General features: G+C 41.9%; 1 protein-coding gene across 1 annotated transcript in view; it reads right to left on the reverse strand.

Annotated features, from left to right (window-relative positions):
- ITPR2 (inositol 1,4,5-trisphosphate receptor type 2) overlaps positions 1–12,369 on the reverse strand; it is a 327,302-nt gene that overhangs the window by 241,716 nt on the left and 73,217 nt on the right. The window contains exons 4-8 of the mRNA XM_063446689.1: positions 2,956–3,042; positions 2,397–2,555; positions 886–984; positions 721–804; positions 23–169 (exon numbers count right to left, since the gene is read on the reverse strand). Of these exons, the coding sequence (XP_063302759.1) occupies positions 23–169; positions 721–804; positions 886–984; positions 2,397–2,555; positions 2,956–3,042 (576 nt within the window). The remainder of the gene's footprint in view (positions 1–22; positions 170–720; positions 805–885; positions 985–2,396; positions 2,556–2,955; positions 3,043–12,369) is intronic.

Raw genomic sequence — 12,369 nt, forward strand, 5'->3', positions numbered from 1 at the left:
TTCTGGGTCTATTTGGAATTACCTCTATTTCCCACAATGCCTTGGAGCTGGTCGCGGATGTTGCAGACTGGCGCAAGGTGGTCCGCAGGAAGATGTGCTGCTTTTTCTCATATTCATCACAAGTGAGAAACTTCTCTTGTTCTGCATGAAACAATCTCACAACATCACCCTATGGCGAGAACAGAGAGAGACCAACTTGAATAGCTTCAGGTAACGGAGAATCATTATCTACATGAAAGAGAGCTCTTTACACAGGATTCCTATATGCTGATGGGCAGTATACGTAGTGGTGCCCTGTCGTAAGTGGCTTTCATATGATGCAGGAGAAAAGTTAATTAACAAATCAAGATCCCTCCTGCAGCACATTAATGCTACATACAGCTCAGGATCTGGCAAGCATGGCAATAAAAGTGTTCAACGTAAAATAAATCTACCATTAACCCTGTCAGTGCTGTACAATGCTGTTATACTCTGAATTCCAGCCTGAAAAAGATTGCAGGAAAGGCTTAGAATGGCAAAGAATACCTCAAATAACTCTGATGTTTTAGTCCTGTCCTTGGGATATTATTGTACCTTCGTTATCATCGAAACCCTAAATACATGTTACTCGGCCAAAAACCCACCCCAGGCCATGGCATAAAGCGTTATCCGGTTTAGTGAGAGCAGAGAGGAATGTAAAAGGAATTATAAAGCTTATTTTGCACAGGTCGTTTTACATACCCCTTTCAAGACATCATCTCTGTAATCGCTGTATTTCATGAACAAGACCACTTTCCAGCTGGTGTTACAATTTACGGCGTTTACCTAAAAGGAGACAGAAAGGGTTCTGTTTTTAGTAAAGTTTCAAAGTTTAGTTGTTGCTTTAATCGAGTCCCAAAGTCTCACCTCTTTGCACCCCGGATTATCGAGAAGTTCAATATTGCTGGCGTGGAGTGGCTGACCAGCATTAACCGGCATCAAAACCACTTTATCTCCCACAACAACCTGTCAAGAACAAGGTGAAGATTAAACAGGATCACAGCAAGATCTCAGGCTGGGAACTACAGACCTGCATGTCTGATATCTACATCATAAAGCTACAACAACATATAGAACGTTCACACAGAAAAAACACCCCGGGGGGCTGCATTGGGTAAAATCCCCTGTAAATAAAAATCAGACTGGTGGGGATTTCTATGAACTGGACCTTCTAACATTGGGAAGGAGCCAGAATCAAACCATCACAAGGTTCAGTCCTTGGCCGCATTCCTTTTAATTTGTTTATTAAAGGGACAAAATGTACACAATGCGTCTCGAATAGCTACATCGTTCGATTTCTCTATAATGTTGGACTTCGGCCATTTAGTTTAACATTTCACACATTCCTGTAGCCATTGATGATTAAAGTGAAGTAGAAAAACCTACATTTTCTAATATTGCTCCAAAACGTGCAATTATGATCCAAAATTATATTTTTAAAATATTATTAACCGCAAAGCTGCAAAGAGCTTTCTTTTGGGTTATTTCTTAATAATATGTTAGTAAAATATATATCAAGATACTTATTGAAGACAGACGTTTACTACACTTTATGAAATAAAACCACCTATATAGCGAATTTCGAAACGTTTTGTTCTTTCTGTGCTCAAACATCCCCCAAAAACTCAATCAAACACCTCCAGAACTCATTGCCTCCTGTCACTCTGCACACCCCATGAGCAGGTGTAAGGTGGTAGAATCTATGTCACGCTGAGTGCTGCAGTTTTCTAACTTCATATTTTTATATGCTTCGATAAACTGGTTTACATATTTTTAACTTGTTATTGCCAAAGTTTCTGAGGAGTCTTCTATGCGATGTATGAACACTCTGCACACAGCTGACTATACCTGCAGTGATCGAATTATTGTTTATAGGAGAAATGATCAGATAGCTGCTGTATCTGTAAACACGAGGCCAGTCAGACGGTATCAGGTATAAACAAGGAATTTGCTATTTTAGAATGAACCTCTAACAAACCCTTTGTAAATTCTCTTTGGTGCTAGGTTTTAAGAGGAACTGTTACCTCCTCACTTTGAGCACAACCATATAGCTAAAAGTCACCTTTTGGTTGTACTAAGTGTTTCTAAAAAGACCCGTAAAGTCTATGTAGCTGATAACCTTTGCATAGCCGTAATTATGGAGCAAGCGCACATTAGGCACTGCTCGAGAAGAGTGAGAATGCGCATGAACATTGGTACTCGGGGTAGATGCCCAAGTGCAAAAGGCAGTGAAAAGGCAACGCCTGAAGGGAGCCATTATACTCACCAGAACAACTACATTAAGCTGTAATTGTTCTGATGACTATAGTGTCCCTTTAATATTGGGAAGGTGTTTTACAATAATGTTATTGTATAGAAGGGAATTTTAATAAATGTACATTATCGCCTTCACTTCTCAGCTTCCAAAATGGCTGAATGTAGAACCAGGATCCTTCGTTTCCCGCTGCGTCCAGCGACACGCGCATGGCGTTCTTTTCCAGAAGTGCCGGTAGTCTCTTGTTGACTGTGAGGTATTTGTTGCTTTTAATGTGTAGTAACTGGGGAGAAATTGAGCAACAGAAAGTGATATTATCCACAACAGAAATTAGAACCATATCCCAAAAATGTTTATCCACGCCCAAAAAAATAACCACACCCACAAAATTAAAACCACAACCACTGACAAATATAGAATAACACTAATGACTCTGAATTACACTTATTAAAACAGAACCAAAATGACAAAATCCAAGTGAAAATTCGGAGAAGACGGGTTGCAATGTGTAAAACGCTATATTAAACAGACAGATAAAATACATTTACATAAATATTTGTCATGTTGTTCACAATTGAGAGGTATAATAATGACTTTTAAAATGCTATTTTTCTCTTGATATTTTTCTTTGAACGTTATGCGGGTGAGCTGTATAAATGGCGGCCGTAACCACGGAAACGTACCTGTATAACATTGCTGTATTTGACGATTTCTCCGAGCAGCTTTCTGTTTTCGGACTCATTTTGTTTCTGTTCCAGTTCGGCGGCGTGCTATGAAATAAAACCATAACATTTATTATCAATAAGAACACATACTTCACTATTCCAGTAAACTGTCAGCGCTATCCACTACAGCGTGTTGGGAAATCAGATTTCAATTTCAAACACTGTACCCTGCAGCTATTCATAGATTTAATACTGCACCCTGCAGCTATCCATAGATTTAATACTGCACCCTGCATCTATCCATAGATTTAATACTGCACCCTGCAGCTATCCATAGACTTAACACTGCACCCTGCAGCTATCCATATATTTAACACTGCACCCTGCAGCTATCCATATATTTAACACTGCACCCTGCAGCTATCCATATATTTAACACTGCACCCTGCAGCTATCCATAGATTTAATACTGCACCCTGCAGCTATCCATAGATTTAATACTGCACCCTGCATCTATCCATAGATTTAATACTGCACCCTGCAGCTATCCATAGACTTAACACTGCACCCTGCAGCTATCCATAGACTTAACACTGCACCCTGCAGCTATCCATATATTTAACACTGCACCCTGCAGCTATCCATATATTTAACACTGCACCCTGCAGCTATCCATAGATTTAATACTGCACCCTGCAGCTATCCATAGATTTAATACTGCACCCTGCAGCTATCCATAGACTTAACACTGCACCCTGCAGCTATCCATATATTTAACACTGCACCCTGCAGCTATCCATAGATTTAACACTGCACCCTGCAGCTATCCATAGATTTAACACTGCACACTGCAGCTCTCCATAGATTTAATACTGCACCCTGCATCTATCCATAGATTTAACACTGCACACCGCAGCTCTCCATAGATTTAATACTGCACCCTGCAGCTATCCATAGATTTAACACTGCACACCGCAGCTCTCCATAGATTTAATACTGAACCCTGCAGCTCTCCATAGATTTAACATTGCACACTGCATCTATCCATAGATTTAACACTGCACACTGCAGCTCTCCATAGATGTAACACTACACATTGCAGCTTTCCATAGATGTACCACTGCACGCTGCGTCTATCCATAGATTTAATACTGCACCCTGCAGCTATCCATAGACTTAACACTGCACCCTGCAGCTATCCATAGATTTAATACTGCACCCTGCAGCTATCCATAGATTTAATACTGCACGCTGCGTCTATCCATAGATTTAATACTGCACCCTGCAGCTATCCATAGACTTAACACTGCACCCTGCAGCTATCCATAGATTTAATACTGCACCCTGCAGCTATCCATAGACTTAACACTGAACCCTGCAGCTATCCATACATTTAATACTGCACCCTGCAGCTATCCATAGACTTAACACTGCACCCTGCAGCTATCCATAGACTTAACACTGCACCCTGCAGCTATCCATAGATTTAATACTGCACCCTGCAGCTATCCATAGATTTAATACTGCACCCTGCAGCTATCCATAGACTTAACACTGAACCCTGCAGCTATCCATACATTTAATACTGCAGCCTGCAGCTATCCATAGACTTAACACTGCACCCTGCAGCTATCCATAGACTTAACACTGCACCCTGCAGCTATCCATAGATTTAACACTGCACCCTGCAGCTATCCATAGATTTAACACTGCACCCTGCAGCTATCCATAGATTTAATACTGCACCCTGCAGCTATCCATAGATTTAATACTGCACCCTGCAGCTATCCATAGATTTAATACTGCACCCTGCAGCTATCCATAGATTTAATACTGCACCCTGCAGCTATCCATAGATTTAATACTGCACGCTGCGTCTATCCATAGATTTAATACTGCACCCTGCAGCTATCCATAGACTTAACACTGCACCCTGCAGCTATCCATAGATTTAATACTGCACCCTGCAGCTATCCATAGATTTAATACTGCACCCTGCAGCTATCCATAGATTTAATACTGCACCCTGCAGCTATCCATAGGTTTAATACTGCACCCTGCAGCTATCCATAGATTTAATACTGCACCCTGCAGCTATCCATAGATTTAATACTGCACCCTGCAGCTATCCATAGACTTAACACTGAACCCTGCAGCTATCCATACATTTAATACTGCACCCTGCAGCTATCCATAGACTTAACACTGCACCCTGCAGCTATCCATAGACTTAACACTGCACCCTGCAGCTATCCATAGATTTAATACTGCACCCTGCAGCTATCCATAGATTTAACACTGCACCCTGCAGCTATCCATAGATTTAACACTGCACCCTGCAGCTATCCATAGATTTAATACTGCACCCTGCAGCTATCCATAGATTTAATACTGCACCCTGCAGCTATCCATAGATTTAATACTGCACCCTGCAGCTATCCATAGATTTAATACTGAACCCTGCAGCTATCCATAGATTTAATACTGCACCCTGCAGCTATCCATAGACTTAACACTGCACCCTGCAGCTATCCATAGATTTAACACTGCACCCTGCAGCTATCCATAGATTTAATACTGCACCCTGCAGCTATCCATAGATTTAACACTGCACCCTGCAGCTATCCATAGATTTAATACTGCACCCTGCAGCTATCCATAGATTTAACACTGCACCCTGCAGCTATCCATAGATTTAACACTGCACCCTGCAGCTATCCATAGATTTAATACTGCACCCTGAATCTATCCATAGATTTAATACTGCACCCTGCATCTATCCATAGATTTAATACTGCACCCTGCAGCTATCCATAGATTTAACACTGCACCCTGCAGCTATCCATAGATTTAACACTGCACCCTGCAGCTATCCATAGATTTAACACTGCACACTGCATCTAACCCTAGATTTAATACTGCACCCTGCAGCTATCCATAGATTTAATACTGCACCCTGCATCTATCCATAGATTTAATACTGCACCCTGCAGCTATCCATAGATTTAACACTGCACCCTGCAGCTATCCATAGATTTAACACTGCACCCTGCAGCTATCCATAGATTTAACACTGCACACTGCAGCTCTATATAGATTTAATACTGCACCCTGCAGCTATCCATAAACGTAACACTGCACCCTGCAGCTATCCATAGATTTAATACTGCACCCTGCAGCTCTCAATAGATTTAACACTGCTCACTGCAGCTCTATATAGATTTAATACTGCTCACTGCAGCTATCCATAGATTTAACACTGCACACTGCATCTAACCCTAGATTTAATGCTGCACCCTGCAGCTATCCATAGATTTAATACTGCACCCTGCAGCTATCCATAGATTTAATACTGCACCCTGCAGCTATCCATAGATTTAATACTGCACCCTGCAGCTATCCATATATTTAACACTGCACCCTGCAGCTATCCATATATTTAACACTGCACCCTGCAGCTCTCCATAGATTTAACACTGCACCCTGCATCTAGCCATAGATTTAATACTGCACAGCACACTGCAGCTCTCCATATTTTTAACACTGCACCCTGCAGCTCTCCATAGATTTAATACTGCACACTGCGTCTATCCATAGATTTAACACTGCTCACTGCAGCTCTCCATAGATTTAACATTGCACACTGCATCTATCCATAGATTTAACACTGCACACTGCAGCTCTCCATAGATGTAACACTACACATTGCAGCTTTCCATAGATGTACCAATGCACGCTGCGTCTATCCATAGATTTAATACTGCACCCTGCAGCTATCCATAGACTTAACACTGCACCATGCAGCTATCCATAGATTTAATACTGCACCCTGCAGCTATCCATAGATTTAATACTGCACCCTGCAGCTATCCATAGATTTAATACTGCACCCTCCAGCTATCCATAGATTTAATACTGCACCCTGCATCTATCCATAGATTTAACACTGCACCCTGCAGCTATCCATAGATTTAACACTGCACACTGCAGCTCTCCATAGATTTAATACTGCACCCTGCATCTATCCATAGATTTAATACTGCACCCTGCAGCTATCCATAGATTTAATACTGCACCCTGCAGCTATCCATAGACTTAACACTGCACCCTGCAGCTATCCATAGATTTAACACTGCACCCTGCAGCTATCCATAGATTTAACACTGCACCCTGCAGCTATCCATAGATTTAATACTGCACACTGCAGCTATCCATAGATTTAACACTGCACCCTGCAGCTATCCATAGACTTAACACTACACCCTGCAGCTATCCATAGATTTAATACTGCACCCTGCAGCTATCCATAGACTTAACACTGCACCCTGCAGCTATCCATAGACTTAACACTGCACCCTGCAGCTATCCATAGACTTAACACTGCACCCTGCAGCTATCCATAGATTTAATACTGCACCCTGCATCTATCCATAGATTTAATACTGCACCCTGCAGCTATCCATAGATTTAATACTGCACCCTGCATCTATCCATAGATTTAACACTGCACACTGCATCTAACCCTAGATTTAATGCTGCACCCTGCAGCTCTCCATAGATTTAACACTGCACCCTGCATCTATCCATAGATTTAATACTGCACCCTGCATCTATCCATAGATTTAACAATGCACACTGCAGCTCTCCATAGATTTAACACTGCACCCTGCAGCTATCCATAGACTTAACACTGCACCCTGCAGCTATCCATAGATTTAATACTGCACCCTGCATCTATCCATAGATTTAATACTGCACCCTGCATCTATCCATAGATTTAACACTGCACACTGCAGCTCTATATAGATTTAATACTGCACCCTGCAGCTATCCATAGGCGTAACACTGCACCCTGCAGCTATCCATAGGTTTAACACTGCACCCTGCAGCTATCCATACATTTAACACTGCACCCTGCAGCTATCCATAGACGTAACACTGCACCCTGCAGCTATCCATAGATTTAATACTGCACCCTGCATCTATCCATAGATTTAATACTGCACCCTGCATCTATCCATAGATTTAACACTGCACACTGCAGCTCTATATAGATTTAATACTGCACCCTGCAGCTATCCATAGGCGTAACACTGCACCCTGCATCTATCCATAGATTTAATACTGCACCCTGCATCTATCCATAGATTTAACACTGCACCCTGCATCTATCCATAGATTTAACACTGCACACTGCAGCTCTATATAGATTTAATACTGCACCCTGCAGCTATCCATAGACGTAACACTGCACCCTGCAGCTATCCATAGATTTAATACTGCACCCTGCAGCTCTCAATAGATTTAACACTGCTCACTACAGCTCTATATAGATTTAATACTGCACCCTGCAGCTATCCATAGATTTAATACTGCACCCTGCAGCTATCCATAGATTTAATACTGCACCCTGCAGCTATCCATATATTTAACACTGCACCCTGCAGCTATCCATAGATTTAATACTGCACCCTGCAGCTATCCATAGATTTAATACTGCACCCTGCAGCTATCCATATATTTAACACTGCACCCTGCAGCTATCCATAGATTTAACACTGCACCCTGCAGCTATCCATAGATTTAATACTGCACCCTGCAGCTATCCATAGACTTAACACTGCACCCTGCAGCTATCCATAGATTTAACACTGCACCCTGCAGCTATCCATAGATTTAACACTGCACACTGCAGCTCTCCATAGATTTAATACTGCACCCTGCATCTATCCATAGATTTAATACTGCACACTGCAGCTCTCCATATTTTTAACACTGCACCCTGCAGCTCTCCATAGATTTAACACTGCACACTGCGTCTATCCATAGGTTTAAAACTGCTCACTGCATCTATCCATAGATTTAATACTGCACACTGCGTCTATCCATAGATTTAACACTGCACACCGCAGCTCTCCATAGATTTAACACTGCACACCGCAGCTCTCCATAGATTTAACACTGCACACTGCATCTATCCATAGATTTAACACTGCACACTGCATCTATCCATAGATTTAACACTGCACACTGCGTCTATCCATAGATTTAACACTGCACACTGCATCTATCCATAGATTTAACACTGCTCACTGCAGCTCTCCATAGATTTAACACTGCACACTGCATCTATCCATAGATTTAACACTGCACACTGTGTCTATCCATAGATTGAACACTGCACACTGCAGTTCTCCATAGATTTAACACTGCACACTGCAGCTCTCCACAGATTTAACACTGCAAACTGCGTCTATCCATAGATTTAACACTGCACACTGCAGTTCTCCATAGATTTAACACTGCACACTGCAGCTCTCCATATATTTAACACTGCACACTGCAGCTCTCCATAGATTTAACACAGCACACTGCGTCTATCCATAGATTTAACACTGCACACTGCAGCTCTCTATAGATTTACCATTGCACACTGCGTCTATCCATAGATTTAACACTGCTCACTGCAGCTCTCCATAGATTTAACACTGCACACTGCATCTATCCATAGATATAACACTGCACACTGCAGCGCTCCATTGATGTACCACTGTACACTGCAGCTCTCCATTGATGTACCACTGCACACTGTGTCTATCCATAGATTTAACACTACTCACTGCAGCTCTCCATAGATTTAACACTGCCCACTAAGTCTATCCATAGATTTAACACTGCACACTGCAGCTCTCCATTGATGTACCACTGTACACTGCAGCTCTCCATTGATGTACCACTGCACACTGTGTCTAACCATAGATTTAACACTGCTCACTGCAGCTCTCCATAGATTTAACACTGCACACTGCATCTATCCATAGATATAACACTGCATCTATCCATAGATATAACACTGCACACTCCATAGATATAACACTGCACACTGCATCTATCCATAGTTTAACACTGCTCACTGCTGCTTTCCATAGATTTAACACTACACACTGCATCGAACCATAGATTTAACACTGCACACTGCAGCTCTCCATAGATGTACCACTGCACACTGCAGCTCTCCATAGATGTACCACTGCCCACTGCGTCTATCCATAGATTTAACACTGCACACTGCATCTATCCATAGATTTAACACTGCTCATTGCAGCTCTCTATAGATTTAACACTGCACACTGCATCTATCATAGATTTAACACTGCACACTGCGTCTATCCATAGATTTAACACTGCACACTGCGTCTATCCATAGATTTAACACTGCACACTGCGTCTATCCATAGATTTAACACTGCACACTGCAGTTCTCCATAGATTTACCATTGCACACTGCATCTATCCATAGATTTAACACTGCTCATTGCAGCTCTCTATAGATTTAACACTGCACACTGCATCTAACCATAGATTTAACACTGCACACTGCATCTATCCATAGATTTAACACTGCACCCTGCAGTTCTCCATAGACTGAACAATGAATGGAACTCTTTTCCTAACTTTGAACTTCCCAATGGTTCCAATCTTCTCCTCCCCGAGGTCAGGGTGTTCTCCCAGATTTCAGAAAGAAACGAGTATAGACTCAGTAAAGCTAAGTGCAGCCAAATGATGCAATTCTGGGCCGGTTCAAAAACAATGCAGATCTAATCGTCCCAGTAACTATCAATCTCGATCCCATATATCATAGGCTTATAATATATACAGGATCCAATCTTGGCCACCAGGTTTGGATATAGATATCTACCTCGAATCTCCATAGATTGTAAGCTTGTTTGAGCAGGGCCTTCTTTACCTCCTTACATCTCTTTTCTATATTGGAATACACTATTAAATAATTACTTCAAACTGCACCATTAAAACATGGACAGTGGCAATACACCAGATTGATCCCATTCCTACGTAACCACCACGTTCACGATGGGGAAGCCCAACACCCTTACCGTTCTTGGGCATCCGCAAGTCATTTCTCACTTGGCAATTTTACATTAATTCCCTAGATAGCTCTACTTCATCCAAAATTAAACCCACTTTCGAGTTTTCGGATTGGTTTTTAACCAGGGTTATAGCAGGCCAATCCCCCATAGTTTCATAATACAAATCTCTTGAAACTAGATACTCCAAGCTGCCCCCGATGTTGCATTAGCTTTGTGCATTTAACTCACAATTTATATAACAATTAATTGAATTTAATTAAAATTTATATTTTTGTTCTAAACACAAGATGTCCTCTAAGATGTCCTCTAAGATGTCCTCTAAGATGTATAAGTCAATAGTCCCAACTGCCAAGTCGATTTTAAATTGTAATATTTGTGACTGTCTTGTTTATTATATCTCCTTGACTCGTAACAATAGAAGAGTTTAAAACGAAATGCTAATTTAATTATAAGACCGAGAAATTTCCACGCTTCCCTTTACTGGTAATAACTTTTAATACATACAGAGAGTGATATTATTTCTAGATATTCTTTCTAATTAATATTCCACTTACATCAGAACAGAATTATAAAATTGCACGGCTTGAGACTGACACGGTTTGGTTGGGATATTGTTTAGCTGGACGTCATACTGCTCATTGGCATAGCAGTAAAGACGGCATCTTCTGGAGATCTATAGCAGATACATGCGCAGCATCCCACCTCTAAGTGAAATAGCGGCATCCCAAAACTCCCAGCATGCACTTACATGGTATGAATTGCTGCCATTCTGGTCATGTAACAGTGAGAGGCAGCATTCACAGACGCCATGACGCCATTTCAGGAAAATGAACACGAAGGAGAGACATTTCCAAATCTATAAACATGCTGCTGATTCACAAGCTCAATGTATGACTAAATCTATATATCTGCCTTAATCAATCACAAATGGGAATATTTATATATAAGAGTTTACACACTAAAAGGTAGCAGAAAAATCTCAAAAAAACTTTTACCTAGTGCAGCATACATTGCTTTGGCTGGATTGATTATCAACCTTAATGGTTGGAGAGGGCCAGGATATAATCACATGGGGAGGAGGTTAAGAGATCCATAGTGTATATATAAGAAAGTAGCAGGATACCCTGTGAGAATGGAGGGGACAGGATCAGGATACCCTGTGAGAATGGAGGGGACAGGAGCAGGATGCCCTGTGAGAATGGAGGGGACAGGAGCAGGATAACCTGTGAGAATGGAGGGGACAGGAGCAGGATAACCTGTGAGGACAGAGGGGACAGGAGCAGGATACCCTGTGAGAATGGAGGGGACAGGAGCAGGATAACCTGTGAGGACAGAGGGGACAGGAGCAGGATACCCTGTGATGGCACAGGGGACAGGAGCAGGATACCCTGTGAGAATGGAGGGGACAGGAGCAGGATAACCTGTGAGAATGGAGGGGACAGGAGCAGGATACCCTGTGAGGACAGAGGGGAGAGGAGCAGGATACCCTGTGAGGTTGGATGGGGCAGGAGCAGGATACCCTGTGAGGATGGAGGGGAGAGGA

Source organism: Pelobates fuscus, chromosome 3, assembly GCF_036172605.1.
Source record: "Pelobates fuscus isolate aPelFus1 chromosome 3, aPelFus1.pri, whole genome shotgun sequence".
In the NCBI taxonomy this organism is placed as follows: Eukaryota; Metazoa; Chordata; class Amphibia; order Anura; family Pelobatidae; genus Pelobates; species Pelobates fuscus.